Raw genomic sequence first — 19,733 nt, forward strand, 5'->3', positions numbered from 1 at the left:
ATATTGGGATTGTTTTCTGTGACAGAGCAAACACTTCTCATGCTTCTTAGTGTAATAGGGTCCTAAGAGGTGGCCCTATCCAGAGCAGAGTGTGCAGGCGATGCTGGGCATGGCTCAGCCTGTGCTGTCTGGGTGATTCCAATATCCCAGTGCGACTGTGCCTGTCCACTAACCTGCCGGTTACCACAGCAGATAACATAGTAGACTCAGGGTTCAGGAAGAGCAACCACCCAGAGCAAATGAATAAAACTGTAACTACTTCATGGTTAGGCTTTTGGAAATGCCACCAACATAACCTCAGTTGGTCCTCAGAAGAAAGTTTGCAAAAACAATAACAATGCCTGAACTCATTCTTTGACCGTAACCATCATATTTAAATGCCACAGTTTCTCCATGTGGGAAATTCAGAGACATTGTGGACCTTTGCATGATGTCAAAGTGTATTAATTAGCTAGCTAGCTCCTTTTTGGAAAAGAAAACCTGAGAGTAAAACATAGCGGTCTTTCTTGGCTGGAACTGCTCCTTCATGAATGATCAGCCAGGTAAGCATGTTCAGTAAAATTAAGCCTCGTCATTGGCAAGTGTTTGGAGAGCACTAGAAGGTTCATGGATACATCCTGCATCTGCCTTGTTGTTTTCTAAGGGGTGAACATATGGCATTTAAGGAAATTTTGTGGTTAGCAACAGAAGATTTCAAAATTAATCTCTAGAATTTATATCTCTTAGATTGGATATTTTGATAAAAACAATATTCCATACTGTCACGTGATTTCTAGCCTTTGGTTTGTATGAAACAATTGTTTCCCTGTTTCTGTAGATTTCTACAAGAAATCACTTGGCAGATACATAGCAAAAGAATGTTATATTTTACATATTTAATGTATTGAAAGGGGTGCTATCATACCCATTGCTTTTGGGCTCACACACAAAAATAAACCTCATACTTATATTTAAATTTATTTTTTCACCTAGCATGTTTTAGAATCTGTTATTTGCCAGGCACTATGCCAGATGCTGGTAATTCAGGAATGAGAAGCACAGCCTTCCACTTCCATCAAGGAGCTTACAATTTAGTGGGGAGACAGAGAAGTAAACTACAAACGCAAGACCAGGTAACAAGTACTACTAGAGCCCAAAGTAAGAGCATTTCACTTTGCCTGGGGAAGTCAGTAAGAGCTTCTCAAAAAGATGGGTAAGGGTTAGAGCTGGAATTAAGAGGAAGGAAAAGCAGAATGTGTAGTGCAGGGCCTGAGAGTAGTTCACAGCCTGGTGTCTTGTCGGACTTGCAGACAGTTCCCTGTAGCTGAAGCACAGGGTTGTATGAAGTTAGAGAGGTGGGAAGGGGTCTTGTCTGGCAACCAAGGATTGAGCTTTATCTCAAAAGGGATTGAGAAGCAGTGAACAATCTGGCAGCAGTTATGAGGACTGAGCCAATAGGAAGGCTATTGCATTAAGCCAGGTGAAGAATTACAAGTACCTTAATTAACAGAACAATGGTGAGAATGAGGATGAGAAAACAGATACAAGAAATTTTTAAGAGGTAGATTCAACAGGGCTTGCTGAGTCTTTGAATCTGAGGGATGAGAGGGAAGAAAAGCCTTCAATTTCTAACTTGAGTGACTCAGTAAATGATGATGTCATTCAGGCAATAAAGGAGAAAGTAAGAACTGAGGAAGAAGAGTGCTTAGCTCAGATGTAGCCATGTTGAATTTCAGGTACCTGAGGAGTATCCGGATTGAAGTAGACAGTAAGATATAAAGAAGTAACATATGGATGTGAACTTCCACAGGGAGGTCTGAGATGTAAAAGTAATTTGGGAAACAACTGAAGCTGTGGGTTCAGATGAAACATCCTAGGCAATGTTTATACGTAAGAAGGAAAGGGACTGAATGTGGAGCTCTGAGTTACTCTTGCCGTTGCAGGGAGGGACAGAGAAGGAGCCTCTAATGCAAAGAGACCAAATAGTCACAGAGGAAGGAGGATAGAGGAGACAAATGTCATAGTAGCCAAGTAAAATGAACATGTCAAAAAAAGAAGACTTGGCTGGGCACGGTGGCTCACACATATAATCCAGCATTGTGGGAGGCCAAGGTAGGCGGATCATGAGGTCAGGAGTTGGAGACCAGCCTGGCCAGTATGGCAAAACCCCATCTCTACTAAAAATACAAAAATTAGTCGGGCGTGGTGGCAGGCGCCTGTAATCCCAGCTACTCGGGAGGCTGAGGCAGGAGAATTGCTTGAACCCGGGAGGTAGAGGTTGCAGTGAACCAAGATTGTGCCACTTCACTCCAGCCTGGGCAACAGAACGTGACTCAAAAAAAAAAAAAAAGGCTTGACCAGTAATGCCAAATGCTGTCAAGAGGCCAAGTAGGGTGAGGACTGGAAAGTTCCATAGGACTTGGGCGTTGGTGGTCATGACACACTCATTCCCAATGTGCTGGAATGGCAGTAAGTTGGAATGTAGGAGATTAGGAAGGAGAGACAGACAGGGTCGTTTTTAAGAAACTTGGCTATGTGGAGTAAAAGTGAAATAACTAAACATGAGGAAGGAGGGCTGTCTGCTGCTTGTTGCCACTGAATCTGTCAAGCTGATTTCTCCCAAACTAAGTAAATAAGAGCAGCAAGGAATGCCCTGCCCCCCATCAACATTCAAATCAACAGGATCTTACGGTGTTTTAAAGGATGAGGTTGGCCAATCCTAGTTAGACACCTGTCCCGGGGCTTTGTAGTACCTCCAGTTATTCTTAAGTAAAAAAGAGTTTCAGAACTTACTAGAGATGTTATAGCTTTGATGTAAGTAGTCTTTAGTAGACATAAAACCCTTCCTTTGAATAGCATGATTGTGAAATAGCTCCAGTGAGAAATGTCTTCTTTAACACACAAGAAGTAACAGGATCAGTGTCTCAGCTCTCTGCCTCAACAGGCATTTGAGGGTACACAAAAGGGCAGTGGATTTTAGTCCATCCAGTTCTCCCATCAGTGAGGACCTTGGATACATCGTTTACAACTTGGGCTTGAGGTTGTCATCTATATTGTGAGTGGATTTGATTCAATGACTTATAAGATCTACTCCTCCCAGATCTGCTGGATTTTGAGCCTGTCTTCAGAACTTCCCTTTGTTTTCCCTTTCCCCATACCTTCCATGCATTTCCTTTCCTTCCACATATAGAGCTTCTGCAGCATCCAAGTCCACATTACACTGGTAGGAAAAGAGCCCCATCTACAACTGACATGGTCAGAGGTTGTAAGAAGTCAGACACTGAGAGAATTGAGACTGTTTTTCTCCAGCAGCTTTCTTTCCTTGGCTTTTCTCCACCCTTTGCTGCCAGCTTATTCTCCATCATGCTTCTCTTAGTCCAAACGGGACTTTGTTCAAACAGATACCCAAGGGCCTAAAAAAGAATGAACAGCTTTTTGCATGGGGAAAACTAAAGGTCTGAAGCAGCCAAAGTAAAGTCACTGACCTGCTCTGACTCCCTGCCATTGGTGAGAAGATCTTCATTCATTCATTTAACCCCATGCTGTTCATTCAGTAATTTCTTACTGTCTACCATGTGCTGTGTTTGCTGTGTTTCCCTTGTGTCCTAGAACATAGGAGTAAGATGCTGACCAAAATAAACATAGAATGTACCTAGTGAAATTTATAGTCCAAACAGGGAGAAAGCATGTTGAAAATTAGCTATATAATAAATGCATAACTACAAATTGTGATAAAGTATTTGTATCAATAAGAAATGTCAACCGTGGCTCTGGATTTAGACCAGGGAGTTAAGGGAAGGCTTCTCTGAGAAAGCAATACTTAGATGGATGAAGGGCAAATAGAATTTAGCCAAGGGAAGAAGAAAGTGCTTCTAGGCAGGTGGAGGAGTACTGCTGAGCACTGAGGTGCAGGAGTCCCGGGTGGCAGGGATGGTGCAAGATGAGACTGGAGAGGTAGGCAGGGGCCAACTGTGCCACACCTGGAAAACCAGGAAAGTGTAAGGTCATGAAAGCAAGAAGAGAGTTGCAAGAAGAAGGGTATGAAGCTACATCAAATGCTACGGAGATGCCGTTTCAGTTAAGGGCTGAGAAGTGCCCACTGGCTAAGTGGAAGCTGTTGATCACCTTAGTGGAAGTGTGGCCAAGAAGTCAGCCTGAAAGGGGCTGAAGGGGGAAGCGGGGTGGAGAGAGGAACTGAAGGCTGCGTAGAAAGGCAGCTGTGTTGAAACATTAAGTGATGATTGGGAACTCAGGAAGGTAAGCTAGGAATTTGTATTAGTCTGTTCTCTCATTGCTGTAAAGAAATACCTGAGACTGGATAATTTATAGAGAAAGGAAGTTTGACTCATGGTTCTGCACGCTATACAGGAAGCATAGTGGCTTCTGCTTTTGGAGACCTCTCAGGAAGCTTCCAATCGTGGCAGAAGGCAAAGGGAAGCAGGCGTCTTACATGGCAGGAGCAGGAACCAGAGAGAGTGAGGCGGGAGGTGCTGCACACTTTCAAACCACCAGATCTCATGAGAACTCACTATCATGAGGACAGTACCAAGGGGGATGGTGCTAAGCCATTCATGAGAAATCTACCCTATGATCCAATCACCTCCCACCAGCCCCCATCTTCAACACTGGGGATTACAATTCAACATGAGATTTGGTGGGGACACAGATCCAAACCATATCAGAATTGGAAGGAAATGTGGGATAAAGGAAGGGTTCTTGGTTTTTTGTTGTTTGCTTTTAAGACAAGAGGTATTGGCTATGTTTTCATTGAGGCAAGAAAGATTTCACAGAAAGGGAAAGGTTAAGATGCAAGAGACCCATAGGAGTGAGCCTCTTGGGCACGAGGCGGAAACAGGGTCAGGAGAGGGGACAAAGGTGGCTTTGTGGATTTGACAGCAGAAAAATGAGACTTTCTATCTGGTGCCGTGTAGGAGGCAGGGTCATCCCTGAGAGCAAGATGGGAGGAGAGAAGCAGGAAGGCTGTGGAGTGGACAGGGCAGAAATGACTGTTGCAGTGAGGGATGCTTGCTGGGCTCAGGAAGGCCTAGTAGGGAGGCCTGCTTCCCCGACTTGCCTGTGGGGTTTTCTACTCACCACCTGCCCCATTGGCCCTGCCAGTTGTGTTTTGATTTTGTTCCCCATGTTTTTCCAATGCCAAATTGTACCACGTTATAGAATTTCCAACAGATCTTGAATACTCTGATGTGGGAGCAAGTGTTTTCTGCTCTGGTAATTTTACAGTATTTGATTTCAAATTAATTTCATGATTTGTTTCCTGCCTTTGGCCTCATCATGTCTTTTCTGGTTGTTTTTTTGTAACTATGTCTCACAGTTTAGAGCCTTCCATTTCATTTTTATAGAACATGTTATAAAGTTGGAATCTTTCATGCAAGCCCACTTGCAAAAATATCCAAATATTTTTGCCGTATGCATTTCTTGGCATCCTCTCTCTCTCTTGCTCTGTGTGTGTCTGTCTGTCTGTCACCTTCAGGCAGCATTCGTGGCAATAACTGGAATGTCTGCTGGACCCTTCCTTTCCCTCTCTCTTTCCTCCCCTCTATACACCTGGTGCTCACTAGGTCCCTGCTGCTGTTTTGTCACTTGGCTTTGTATCATATTGAGTTTCTGCCCTGTGTTCTCTACTTATGCTCTGTCTTCTTTTATATTAACTCCAGATCCCTGCCACTTTTTTTTCCAGACACCCACAGTCTTTTTCTTTCTTCCAATGACAGTCAGAAGTTTGGGGGGAGCCCTTTTGGAAGCAACTTGTTTGGGGTTCATAAGTTCATACCAAGTATCTTTAGAAATCAGGCAGGATGAGGAACGAAATGAATATTTTACGAACATCTACTGGTATTAGATGCACTTCCTATGCCACCTTATATTAACCTTTACCATAGCCCTGTGGTAGGGAGTATTGTTTTGATCTTACAGGCAATCAAAGGAAGCCTCTTTGCTTAAAGGAAGCCTCTTAAGTCACCCTCTTTTTAATTTAACATGAGTTCTGAGTTGCAATTATGAATAGTTTAAAATACAGTTAAACTACATAGTTAAACTGTATTTTACCCATATAGTTATTTATATATAACTATATAAGCTAAACTATATTTAAAAATATAGTTAAAAATCCCTTATGGGATTGATTTACAGATTTTATAGATTGTATAAATCAATCCCATAAAGGTTCCATAACTTGAGAAATATATGAGCGCCAGGACTAGAAAGCGTTTTTCTTTCCTGCCTGAAGCTCAGGGTGGCTGGTGGTTATCACTGTCAATGTCTAGACACGAAATATTCATCCCAGGTAGGCATGGGCCTAGGTGTGGCCTCAGATCTTGAACTCCCACTGTGATGTGAAAGTGGTCTCTAGCAGTCAGGCATCTTCAGTCCTGGAGCCCAGACACAAGGTGTGTCCACCACTAGGTGGGGATGTAGCAGCACCACAAATGAGTACACTCCAAACGGAAAGACCTTCTAGGGCAAAGGCGTTCAAACTTTAAAAAATAATAATTTATTGCAGTAAAACAACATATAATTAACCATTTTAAGGTGACTCTTCTGTGGCATTTTGTACATTCACAGTGTTACACAACCACCATTTCTATCTAGATCCATCACATTTCCATCACTCCAAAGTAAAAACCTCTTCACCATTAAGCAGATTCTCCCTGTTCTCCACTCCCCATAGCCCCTGGCAACAGCCCATCTGTGTTCTGTCTCTATGGATGTACCTATTCTGGATATTTCTTGTAAAGAGAATCAAACCATATGTGACTCTTCTGTGTCTGGCCTTCTTAAATTAGCATAACATTTTTGGGGTTCATCCATGTTGTAGCATGTTCCCAAACTCCATTCCTTTTTATGGATTAATAATATCCCATTACATGTATATACCACCTTTTGTTTATTCATTGATCCATTGATGGACATTGAAGACTTTTGGCTGTTATGCATAGTGCTGCTGTGAACATGCATGTACATAGACTTGTTTAATAACTTGTTTTCATTCCTTTGGGGCACATGTACAGGGGTAAAATTACAGGGTCATATGGTAATTCTGTGTTTAACTCTTTGAGGAACCATCAAATTCTTTCCATAGTAGTTAAACCATTTTGATTTCTCACTAGCAGTGTATGAGGATTTCAAACTTTTTAAAACCACCACTCACAATATAAAGTACATTTTACATTGCAACCCAGTATTTAACTGTGTGTATGTATACATACATATATAACAGAGGTTTCATGAAATAGTACTCACCCTGACAGTGAATCATGCCCTCTAATGTATTCCCTCCTATTCTATGTCATTAGAAAAGTATCTTGGTTTGACCCACCAAGTTAACTCCACAACTCAAAGTTAATTTGCTACCAGTTGAAGTCACAGATATTTTCATCATCATTAGAGTTGCTTTAAGCATATTGAAATATTTATGATCATTATTTTATTTAAAATTGCTTATAATTATTATAACTGCCTCTGGATAATGTTATTTAAGGTGCTATTTAAAGAAGCAGGTATACACAATACCATAATTTTGTGTTTTTTTTAATAATTGAGTAACTATGTTTCAAAATAATTGCTTTCTCTGTCATCCTGTGTCTTCCATTTTAATCATGTAAACACATTATTCTGAGAAGGAATTCATGGACTTCTCCAGATTGCCAATAGGGCTTATGGCACAAGAATACTCAGGAACCGTCTAGAGCTACCCTGTCCAATAAGAGAGCCACTAGCCACTAAGTAGCTGTTGTGCACTTGGATGTAGCTAGTCCAAATGTAGATTTGCTGTAAAATACACACTGGATTCTGTTTGGTACAAAAAATATTAAATGTCTCACTAATATTTTTCATGTTTATTAACTGTTGAAATGATTTTTTGGCATATTCGGTTAAATAACATAGATGATTAAAATTAATTTCACCTGCTTCTTGTTGGTTATTTTAATGTTGCCACTTAAAAATTTAACATTGCATGTGTGGTTTGCATTGCATTTCTGTTGGAAATCACTGACTTAGCACCAGATCTGATTTCCAATCTTGGTTTTATCACATGACCAGCAATAATCACTGTTACTGTTACTATTGTTACTCTGCTGTTACCCGCCCTGATAAATTTCAGTTTCCTCCTCTGGAAGAGTAGATATAAAGCCAAAGGAGAGCATATTGCTGTGCTTATTCTGTATTCAGCATTTCTCCTAACACATTTCTCACTACTGGAATTGCCCAGTCATCTCAAATTTTGTCCAGAAGTCTGGTAAAGGCCCACATCCATGTCCCTTCCCTTACGCTTCTGCTACCCCTTGTTATAATGAACAGAAAATTTAAATTATATATGGGATAATCATACACTAAGGTAAGGATATAAGAATTCATAGACAAGTAAATATTTAAAAATAATTTTAAAGGATAAGAAAAAGGGGGAACTCCCTTGGGGAGCAAAGAAGTTGAAAAATAAGGTTTGTGGTAGGGTGGAGTAGTAATGTGACCACAGTTGCCACCCATCCTGTATTTATCCAGAGTCCAGAGTGGCATTTGGATAAGACTCAGGCAAACCACCAGCACATTCCTGGAGTTGATGAATGGCCACTTAAAGAGCAGGACACCCTGGCATATCCCTAAACCCAAAACTGAAAGCCCAGCAGGCTATACAATGAGGGAAGGTACCAGTGTGTTTCTTTAAGGGTGATGGGCTGACCAGGGACCACTTAACCCTCTTATTTGTCTAATTCTTACACTGATGGAGCCCTGAGAATCTAATATTAGCACCCTGGGAATATAAAGCCCTTTCATCTACATAATCTCCTTTAAGATCATGAAACAACCTTATATAAAGGGCAGTATCATGTGCACCTCATAAATGAGAAAGAAATAGGTCAAACATGTAAGTGGATCACTGAGGCCATTACTGGGTGGAGCAGGGCTTACCTGACCATGAGCTTGAGTTTATCCACGAGCTTGGGTTTATCCACAGCTAACACTGAGGGTCAGAATCATGACCCTCCACTTCTGTTTCCTTGAGCTTCTCAGAGTGATCTCACCCCTACAGATGTCTGCAAAGATCATTACTCTTGACCTCACTTCTGCCTCCTAAGCTGAGCCGTGCAGTTGGAGTCGCTCTTCCCAGTAGCCTGCTAAGCTGCTGCCTTCCATCATTCAGACAGTTTCTGACAGCCGCACCCTCCTACACAAAGCCCTGCCTGTCTGGTCAAAGAAGGGTGGTGATTTCCCACCCTTTCTAAAAACATGCCTTGTAAGACTTTCTCTGTCCTCTAAAATATACTTACCCCTTCACAGTCACATTTTTACTACTGTACGGTTAAACGTCGTCTGTGGGAGGGAAGGTGATGTATGGGTTTTTCTGCTCCACTGTTGTCAGGCTTAGACCACCGTTTTCTAAAAGGCAGAAACCCAGGGTCTGTACCAGACAGCTCCATAAACAGATGGTCATTTTGAAGACTCTGAAGGTGAAATCTGTGATGCTCAGTGAGGTACACACTTCTTTTTAAAGTGGTAGTTCTAAATGAAGTGATGCTGTGCATACCTTTAATGCCTTGGACCACTGTCCTTAATCTCAGTGATAATAACCTGGTGTGTGGCTATTTTTATTCCTGGTTTACAAGAAGTGTCTAGTTATATAGTTTCTACTGGTTTTCCTCTAAGCCAAACAAAGCACTTTGATATTGCTTCATTAATTTCACAGTAGACAACTTGATCGTTTTTATATTGATTTATCGCTTTCTAATCCCTAGTTATTTTTCAGCCCTACATCAGCTTCTCCTGCCAGTCACCCAGTGTGTGTTTTTATGAATACTCTTGACATTGGCTTTATCAGAACATGACCAACAAGGTGAATCTATTGGCAAAAACTTAAATAATGTATGCCAAAGAGTTACATAGAACAATTTATTACCCAGGGTTCTGCTTTTCCTGTGTGATGATGGTTCCTCCCAGTGGTATAGAAAACCAAAGACTGGCTTGCCCAAAGAGACGAGGCAGTTTGGGGATGGGAAATAGTGTTCTTCTTTTATTAGATAAATAACATGTTGAAGGTCATAGAATCAGGGTCAAAATTAAAAGCAGAATCACATGTTTCCTAATTCCCAGCCCTTCAACCTTTGCTGATAGGTGACTATAAACATATGGTCATACCTAGAAAGAAAAACTTTTTAGCACCTAGAAGGAAAAGAAATGTAAAATTTAAGTAGCATGCACTAAAAACCTATCCAAAATTTCTAATTTTCCTTAGTTTTATTGATGTGAAATTATAGGTTTTAATAGTTATGTACATTAAATGGTACCTTGAGGAAAGTTGGGTCTTTCCCTTATGATTTAAACTCTAATATTTATTTTTGTGTATAAAATTGGGAACATTGGTGGGAATATTCACTCTAGCCCTAAAAGGTATTGAATTTTTATTACCAAATAGAAATATCACCCAGTAACTTCAATACAACTGTGAGAGTGCTCTTTTTTGTTTTGTTTTGCTAGATTATCATCTATACAGGGAAGAACCAACATTTTCTTAGTTCTCCTGTAGATGGCAAATCTAAAGGGTGATGATGATTGATATAAATATAATTATTTTCATACTGTTAAGCATTATGTATCTGTGTATTTTTGGTAAATAATAATATGCAAAGCTAATGCCTTTTTTTTTTTTTTGAGACAGAATCTCGCTGTGTCACCCAGGCTGTCGCCGAGTGCAGTGGCGCAATTTCGGCTCACTGCAACCTCCACCTCCTGGGTTCAAGCTGGGATTACAGGCGTCTGCCACCACACCTAGCTAATTTTTGTATTTTTAGGAGGCATGGGATTTCACCATGTTGGTCAGGCTGGTCTCAAACTCCTGACCTTAGGTGATCTACCTGCCCTGGCCTCCCAAAGTGCTGGAATTACAGGCATGAGCCACTGCGCCCAGCCGCAAATGCCATTTTTTGCTTCTTCAGAAGGGACTTAATATTTTATAATTATGTTTTAATAGTTGGCTTCTATTGTGGCCAGTTATATTCGACCTGTTTGCATCTGAATATAAATATTCAGATTGCTGGTGGTATTCAAAAATAGGATAATAAAGTTATCATTAGTGTTGTATGCTTTCATGCTAAGGGGCAGTGAGGGGAAATTCTGCCATGTTTTCTTTTTGCATACATGTCTTTAAATTACATTAAATACTAAATGTGCTATGACCTTATTCTGCAGAAACTGAGGTCAGTCTTTATTTGTGCAAAATATGTATGAACCATAACATCTCCTGGTTTTGGCTACAGGTTAGTAATATCCAAATATGCAGGCCCTACTCTGAGAGGTTGATGAGAAGACTAAATTAGGTAAATTTTGAGGTGATACTAACCTAACTAGAACCTCTACTCAAATGGAAGTTCACCCTGGGCATCAAATGTTGGAAGCACTAAAATATTAAATAATATTGTTTGTATGTGCATATGTTTAGACTTTCTTCACCTTTTCAAAACTTCCAGCTTTGTGAGCAGATCTACCTTACCTTAATAGCCAGCAGAGGTGTATGGGGGTGGGGATCTCTCTATGATGGGCAGTGTCTCTCTCCTCTTTCCCTCTCTTCTAACTCTTTTCCTAACATGACTGTGAAGTTAAGGAGGCATTTTGTGCTGCATATTCTGGGTTAATTTCTCACTACAGATTTGCTACATAATAGTTGTCATCTGCCTAGGCATAGATGTAACAATCCTTATAACAGACTTGTGTGACAAGCACTAGTTTACAGATGAGGAAAATGAGGCCATAAGATGCTCAACAACTTTGCCAACAATACATCTTCTACATGATAGAGCATGGTCTGGTCTACAATATCACTCCCCTTCTAATTAATATCCTTTGAATATTTGTTCTTGAAGTCACCATTCAGTTGTCTGAAGCAAGGTCAAGGGAGAGGCTCAATTTTCCTTTCACTAGTGTGTAGGCCTGGGTTAACTGGTGCCCTAGTTCTAATTCATTCTAATGATATCTCAGTGCCAGTTTTAGAGAAGTGCCCAGCAGGTGCCAGTGGGTGTGACCCTTTGTTCAGCTTTGTCTATGAATGTCTTCTGATGTACACCCCAGCCCCAGGCCTCAGTATTATTAGATCTCAATAAATGCCATTCTCTTACCCCACTCTAGACTTGTCAAAATGCCTTGGGTGACAATGGACATATGGAGGGGGCCTTCCATGTGCAGAGAAGAAAGCAGGGTAAATTCCAGGCTCTCTTTCCTCCACTCCCTGCTGCCACTTCTCAGCATCTGTTGTTGTCTTCTGCTTAAACCCTTCAGGGGCTTCCCATTGTGCTAGACTTCCTCCCTATTCCTTTGTCTTGGCCCTGGGTTCCTTAGAAAATCCCTTTGCAGGGGAGCTGAGGAGGAAAGAAAACATGAGTTCTGCTGCTATGTTTCAACGAAAACAATTTTAGAAGACATAATTTTCATTGTTTATATTTGAATCTGAACAACAGCAAGCTCTGCTATAATGAAGTTCTGTTGCATTCGAAAATTTAAATGTGTTTCAATGCATTGAGGACAATTATTTGCAGTGGATAGTAATGGAATAAATGTTTTTCAAAACTTGCTGAATTTATTTTTGTGAAGACTTATATATGTGGGTTGGATTTTTTTAAGAGAATGATTATTGTGTTTGATGCTTACCACATGGACATTTTGTGGCATCATTTCATATTTTTTCTCTAATATTTTTTAGAATAGAATAGATCCGTCTAAATTGTGCATTGAAAACAGGTCAAAAGAGAAGTTTGTTATTTATCTCAACACTTTGTCCTTTAGATTATCTCTAAAAGGCCTCTTATTCTACTGTTTAAAGAAAAACAAAACTCTTCTTCCATACTTGCCACCATAGATTGTAACTGCTGTCTTTCTATCTCAATTCAGGGGATGCTTAATTTGATTTGGAACTGTTCTTAAGATAAAATGTATAATAGTGGAAATATATTTCATGCCTTTTTGGAAGTTGAAATGCTGATCAAAAATTGATAAAGCAATTATTTTCTTGCATTTAGTGATTTTCCTTTGTTTCTTTGGGATCCTAGTGAAACATTTCTGTCCAACACATTCTGTTCATGAATGTACATGTCACTCTGTGACAGTAATTACACATGTGTACCCACATGCATCTGTCCACAAGGAAAGGGGGTGGATTCCAATCCTAACCCAATCAACTCAGTCAGATGCTTTAAAATCATTAGGTAATGACTCTTGATGTTAGCATGCATTCAGACTGTTGGCAAGGCTTTGTTTTCACTTTTTTTGAATGCCACACAATTTAGCCTCAAAAAATTGTCCAAAATGGTTTTTTAAAAAGAGTAAATTAAGTATGAATTATAATAAAAATAATGCATTTCTTACATATTTTTTTCCACAGGCAGCAGATAACAGTAGGCAGGCATGACAAGCTTGCTAATCCACTTATCACTCAGCATATGTTTATTGCATGAGGACTTACTGTGTGCTAGGAGCTGTAGGGAACACAAAGCTGAGTAAGACACGAGTCTTCTGGAGGGAGAGACAGGACAGACGGTTATAATAAGGATCAAGGCAGGAGGAGAGTAAATGCCATAGATTGTGAGATAAAATCCCTGTTTCTTTTACCACCCTCATCCCACCCTGCCACATGGCTTGCGAGGACAGAGGTACATAGGTGACCAATGGATCACTCCTTCTGACCACCTCCTTCCCACTGACCACCCAGAGCTACCACTAGCCCATGTGATATCCTTGATCAAAAAATAAGCACCCCTTCCTCTGGATTGAGTCCTGGGCTGATGCAGACCCATGCCAGGGTAGAAGCAGCCCATTGCCACCACTGTACCTGCCAAATTGGAGAGTGGAGTTCAGACTAGATTTCCATCAGGCATCCTTGTAGAGACCACAGCCTGTATAAAGAATCAAATTAATGTGAAAAATAAAGACATTGTTCTCTTGATTCCTTGGAATTGAGCTACAGCCCCCAGGAAACACCTCACCCAGGCTAAAGCCAGGCAGGAAGGCAGTGAGTAGGCTGGGAGAGACAGTGGGACCTGAAGCATCTCTGTTGTGTTAAGGAGTACCTTAGCATCTCTTCCTGAACTTTCTTTTCTTTTCTTTTTTTTTTTTTTTTGAGATGGAGTCTTGCTGTGTTGCCCAGGCTGGAGTGCAGTGGCGTAATCTAGGCTCACTGCAACCTCTGCCTCCCAGGTTCAAAAGATTCCTGCCTCAGCTTCCTGAGTAGCTGGGATTACAGGCCTGCACCACCACACCTGGCTAATTTTTGTATTTATAGTAGAGACAGTGTTTCACCATGTTGCTAGGCTGATCTTGAACTCCTGACCTCAAGTGATTCACGCACCTCGGCCTTCCAAAGTGCTGGGATTACAAGCATGAGCCACCATGCCCAGCCTTTTCCTGAACTTTCTCTAAAGCACTTGATTCTCACCTTGCTTGAGATTAAAAAAAATAATAACAAGTTATGATAAATAACTTAGAGTCTAAAATAGACCTAAATTTTACCAGCTATATGACTTTATTTTATGCCTCCTTAAGCCTCAATTTTCTCATCTGTAAAATAGAGCTAATAATAGTACTTCATAGGTTTGAGGTAAGGATTAAATATAATAAAAATATATGTATTTTTAGTACAATATTTATATTCAATAAATGTAGATGGCGTCATTTAGTGTCATCACTTGTGTCAGGCCGCTTTCTGACCTTTTCCAACTCTTTGATACCATTTCCTGAGGCCTTCCACTTTTCCTGTATTACTGTTATCTTTCACTCAGCCCCCAACATATATGCCTAATTCTGTGCTTGACGATTAATTGTGTGTTCTCCTAAGATTTTTAAGGAAAGATCTCTTATTTTTACAGGTATGAAAGCTGAGATAGCTTTAGGTCCTCTTAAATCATAGCGGAAGTCACTACCAAGCCAGTAACAAATTCAGATTTTACTGTTGTATTTTAAAGTACCTCTGTCCAGGTGCCTCTTCTGACTACTTTTTTTAAGCCCCCCAGAGAGAAGAGACAAAAGGATAAATGTTTCAACTCAGCTTGCAGCAGGTGTCATTCTATTTGATTTGCAGGCCTTTCAACAAAACAAAAGCCCTTTTCTGTTCTTTTACAATATATGCCCTCTTTAAAGGTACTCAAATGAAAAAAAAAAAAAAAAAAAGCATACACTGGCCAAGATTTCAGGTTCTAAGAGACAGAAACTGAGCTCTTAGTTGCTGATTTACTTCTCACAGGGAAAGCTAGCTGCCATTGAAAACATTATTTTCTAAATAGCATTTACATTTTTATGATAGTTTCCCTTGAAATATATGTGAGTGGCATTCTCAGCAAGTTAGTATGTTTATAGTAGTTAAGTACTGAAAACTTATATAATGAAATATTGAAAACTTTAAAAAGCCAGTTAAAATTTTTTTAAATAAAGTCAACAGAGAGAATCTATATATATTTGAGTAACAATATAGAATAGCATGTTTGCTTACTGCAACTGATTTTAAATGTCTCCAACTTGCTTTCCCCAAAGAGCTACCACTGGTGTTCAATAGTAATATATCTTTTAAACCACATAGTTAAAAAAAAATAGTATTTAACTTTTTTAAAAAAGTTCTAGAGTCACTAAGGATTCATGAATAGGCCTGGCGCGGTGGCTCATGTCTGTAATCCCAGCACTTTGGGAGGCCAAGGCAGGCGGATCACCTGAGGTCAGGAGTTCAAGACCAGCCTGGTCAACATGGTGAAACCCTGTCTCTACTAAAAATACAAAAATTAGCCAGGCGTGTTGGCATACACCTGTAGTCCTGGCTGCTCAGGCAGCTGAGGCAGGAGAATCGGCTCTGGGAAGCAGAGGTTGTAGTGAGCTGGGATCACGTCACTGCATTCCAGCCTGGATGACAGAGTAAGACTCTGTCTCAAAAAAAAAAACAACAACAACAACAACAACAAAAACCAATGTAGCTAAAATTTAATGAAGTGTTAACTATGTGCAAGATACTATGCTGAGTCCTTTTCATACATAATGTTATTTATTGTTTTCAACAACTGTAGGAAGTAGGCACAACCCCATTTTACAGATGAGGAAGCAAAGGCTTCACAAAATTAATAGCTTACTTTAGGGCTCAAAGCTGGTAAGGGCTGATGCCAAGGGCGAACATAGGGCCCTGCCTTGAGAGCCCCTGCCATTGTTAATTCCAGGGCACTGTGCAGCCTACCTGTTCATTCATTGCCATCTGAGTTTTGGGGAAGCACCAGATCAGATGGGTATAGGTAGGAAATTTATTTTCAGATATAATAACTGTTTCAAGGTAAAACCTTTGGGGCCTGTTGTACCTAGAATGCACACATTCAAAGTACAAGTGATAAAAGAAAATCAGCTCATCAACCTTAGTCTGCACATGAATTAAAAAGAAGTCGGTCTGATGAGAGATTTCATCAGAATAAAGTATATAAGTGGAGTTGGAAATCTGAGTGGTTGAGTGCTTGCCATTTGAGTAACTGTAATGAGTTTGAAAAGCTCATTATATTGATAAAGTATCTTAGGGCCTTTCAGGACATAGTTCTAAAAGTTTTAGTGATGAATTTTTAAAATTCTTTTTCTTAAAAATAAAATACATTGTAGTCTTTCCCTTCCATTTCTAAAATGAACTGTTAATCTAGGAAGTCCTGTTTGTGTGTTGATTTGGGGAGTTTACCCAATATTTGCTATGTTAAATACTTATTAACATGGTTTATTACTTTTGTTTTGTTTTGTTTTTTAGAAAACATTAATCATGAATGTCCTGGGGCTTGGGAAGGATCCTGTGGTTTATGAGATAGTTGACCAAATCCTACCTGCTCCAACATAAGCTGTCATTATTAAAATACAATGCTCTCATTTAATCCCCTGGTCAAGCTAAATGATACTGTGAAACAAAGCTAACCAAAATCAGGACACCTGATACCAAGAATTCATGGAATCAAACGCTGTTGTACAGCAAGGAATCTAATGCTTTTGCTTCTTATCCATTTCATACAAATAAAATAAGCTTCACTGGGCTTGGTGAGTCTTAGAGCTGAGAGGTTTGAGAATAAGACTCATTGTGGAGTGTGTGACATTACAAAACCAAGCCAGCTAAGCAGTTTGTACTGTTCCCTTAGAGTGCACACGTTCGGGCTCTGGGGCCCCTGAAAAAGAGACTGCATTTCTGGTAGGGAAAAGCACAAAATGCAGATTCCACCGTGCGTGTGAAAGGCAGGGAAGAAAAAGCCCAGACAAGCGTCCTCTTGTTGAGGCTCCTTACTGCAGCGAGGCTGACGGATGGGGTTTTTCAAAACGTCGCTGCAACCAGATGCAGGGCTGCAGCTTTGCTTACCGCAGCGTGCTGCAGTTGTGTTTATTTCAGGGACAGACACAAGGGGAAGCAGCAGCTAGAGCACACCCGGGCCGCTCACGGGAAGCCTTGCTGAAGAAGAGAGGATCTGCGGAAGCTGGGAAATTCCTCCTGCAGCCAAGGCGGAGGCTGAGCCGCAGCTCAGGTTGAGACAGTGGGCAGGGGCAGGGGGCGGCGCTCCCGGCCCATCCCTCAGCCCGCGGCCGTCGTGTGGGCCGGAGGCTTCCTGCACCGCGTCAGGGAGGCCGGCCCAGAAACCCTCCCTCCCAGGAGAAGGCCGATCCCCGTGCAGGTGGGGTGTTCCTCGGTTGCGTACCTGGCTGGAGCCGAGCTGCTGAGCGGCTGGCAGCCGGCGTTTCTGGCGATGACAGCCCCGAAATGAAAGCAGCGCGGCCTCCGCCTCCGAGGGCTGCAAGGAGATCAGCGCCCAGCAAATAAGAAGCAAGTCCTGGACCCGGAGGAGGAGGAGCGGCCGAGCATCTTTCTCCGCTCCTCCGTGTCCTTTAGATGAGGACTCCCGGCCGGAGCCGGAGGTGGATCCGCAGAGCTGCCTCTCGGCGCCTGACCCCGCGCTGACATCACAACCTGTGACAGGCGCATCACGCCCGGTACCTGCTCCCGGCCGCTGCCCGTCTTCCGAGCCTCTTTGTATGCCGCAGACATGGCCAGCCAGCAGGATTCGGGCTTCTTTGAGATCAGTATCAAATATTTACTGAAATCCTGGAGTAATAGTGAGTAATAGAAAATAACCTTTTTGTTTGTTAGTTTGCTGAATGTTGCATAAGGCTGGAGAAAGAAAATCTCAACTGGACACATATGTTTTTGAGCCGTGGAAGTTTTTCTTTTTTTCTTTTCCTTTCCTTTTTTTTTTTTTTTTTTGCTTCCATTTGATGTGAAAATCAAAATATCAGAGACTGAACTAGCTTTCCTTAAGTGCAAAGGCTGCAATGGAATTACAGTAGATTGTGTTTGATTGAATTTTCAAGTGAGGCGGCCCTTCAGACTCTGGGGGAGCTCAGGATCAGGCATTCCTGGCTGCATTTCCTGCCTTGATGTTTATTTTATTTGTTCAGGCTTTCTCTAAATATTTTGTGAAGTGTGATTTAATCAAAGGGGTGTGGCAGGGTTTTAAGAGTACTTTGTAATTGTTTTTTTAGGGTATTGTCTGAAGAAGGAAAAGTACTTAATAGTCCAAAACCTAAGACATCCTTTTTGATATAGAGGCATCTGCAGATTTATTTGATCTCTCCCTCGTCCATGTGGATGATGTTCTGAATGCCATTTAATATTTGAATTTTTTAAAATCCTGATGTTTACTATGGTCCAAATAATGTGCTTTTTTGAAACATAGACAAGTGAGGTTTTGACCCTAATTATTTAGTAGGATAGCAGAATATGATGGTTCTGAAGTTCCATTTCTGACCTACATAAGGATTTTAGTAATATGCTATTTCAAAAAGACAACCTCTAAGCTGTCATGGATCTGGAATCAAATTAAAAATGAGGCCTTCAGGTGATCAGTGATGCCTTGTATTTTCCGAACAGTTTAAAAACAAAGTCTTCTCTATTTCCCTAACAGCCTTTGTACTTGCTTTGGATAAAAGACCAGCAGTTATTACTGATCCTTTATTGTATTAAATAAAATTTTTTTCCCATGAAAATTTTAATATTATGTGCATACTGATTAACCTACCTGTGCTCAAAGAGCTAATGATTGTCTTCTATACAAATGACCTGTGGCCAAGATTGTTCTTATGTAAACAAAACATGGGCAGGAGAACTGTGCTGTAATTGCTTTGAGGAAAAGAGCTAAAGTACCTTCAGCCTTAAGGTATTCAGGGATGTGCATCTCTAAATGATATCCATAGAAACCATTTTTTCCAGGTCATTTTGCACCACTGTATACACTATGGGACTTGTCTGAAGCTGTTTTTCTACAAGTGGGAAGCCATTTGGGAGTAATACTGTTGCCCAAACGGCATTTTTTGTCATAGCCATAAATCATTTAACTTTGATTCATTATTTGTATAATACTTTACACTCAAGGATGAATCTTCCTTTGTCTATCTGCTCTTTGATTAGTGAAAGGAATTTGACACACAGTGTTCTTTATGCAGCAGTTTTCCAACTGAAGAAGCTCACTTGTGAGTTTTACATCAGTATGTGGTTTTTAAACATATTTGATTATTCCAAGGTCAGACTATTTTCTTCCATCAATTTTTGTCATTCCCTCATTAAATAGAAAACTATGTTGTGACAATATTGAGGCCAATAGGATTTCTTTTAAAAATCTGTCTCCCCTTGTCTATTTACAAATGACTCTAGACAAAGTATATATTCTCTCTATCCACCCTTCCTAAACTCCTCTCCCCACATATACACATCA

General features: G+C 40.7%; 1 protein-coding gene and 1 long non-coding RNA gene across 7 annotated transcripts in view; one reads left to right on the top strand and one right to left on the bottom strand.

The window, feature by feature from the left end:
* The window catches only part of FRY (FRY microtubule binding protein), a 455,382-nt gene that overhangs the window by 163,005 nt on the left and 272,644 nt on the right, over window positions 1-19,733 (top strand). For 2 of the 6 annotated variants that reach the window (XM_064361736.1, XM_012465523.2), the window contains exon 1: window positions 17,671-18,078. The exons of the other annotated variants lie outside the window; for them this stretch is intronic. In XM_064361736.1, the coding sequence (XP_064217806.1) occupies window positions 18,009-18,078 (70 nt within the window). In that variant the 5' untranslated portion in view covers window positions 17,671-18,008. Of the gene's footprint in view, window positions 1-17,670; window positions 18,079-19,733 lie in introns of those variants that run through there. 6 annotated transcript variants of the gene reach the window in all.
* LOC105726192 (uncharacterized) lies at window positions 6,468-17,927 on the bottom strand. Its single transcript, XR_001109459.2, has 4 exons — window positions 17,664-17,927; window positions 13,811-13,874; window positions 13,348-13,457; window positions 6,468-12,344 (listed from the first exon to the last, which is right to left on the bottom strand). It is a non-coding gene; the product is annotated as an uncharacterized LOC105726192 (long non-coding RNA).

The sequence above is a fragment of the Aotus nancymaae genome, unplaced genomic scaffold (genome assembly GCF_030222135.1).
Source record: "Aotus nancymaae isolate 86718 unplaced genomic scaffold, 86718_ANA_hifiasm-v0.15.2.pri h1tg000043l, whole genome shotgun sequence".
Classification (NCBI taxonomy): Eukaryota; Metazoa; Chordata; class Mammalia; order Primates; family Aotidae; genus Aotus; species Aotus nancymaae.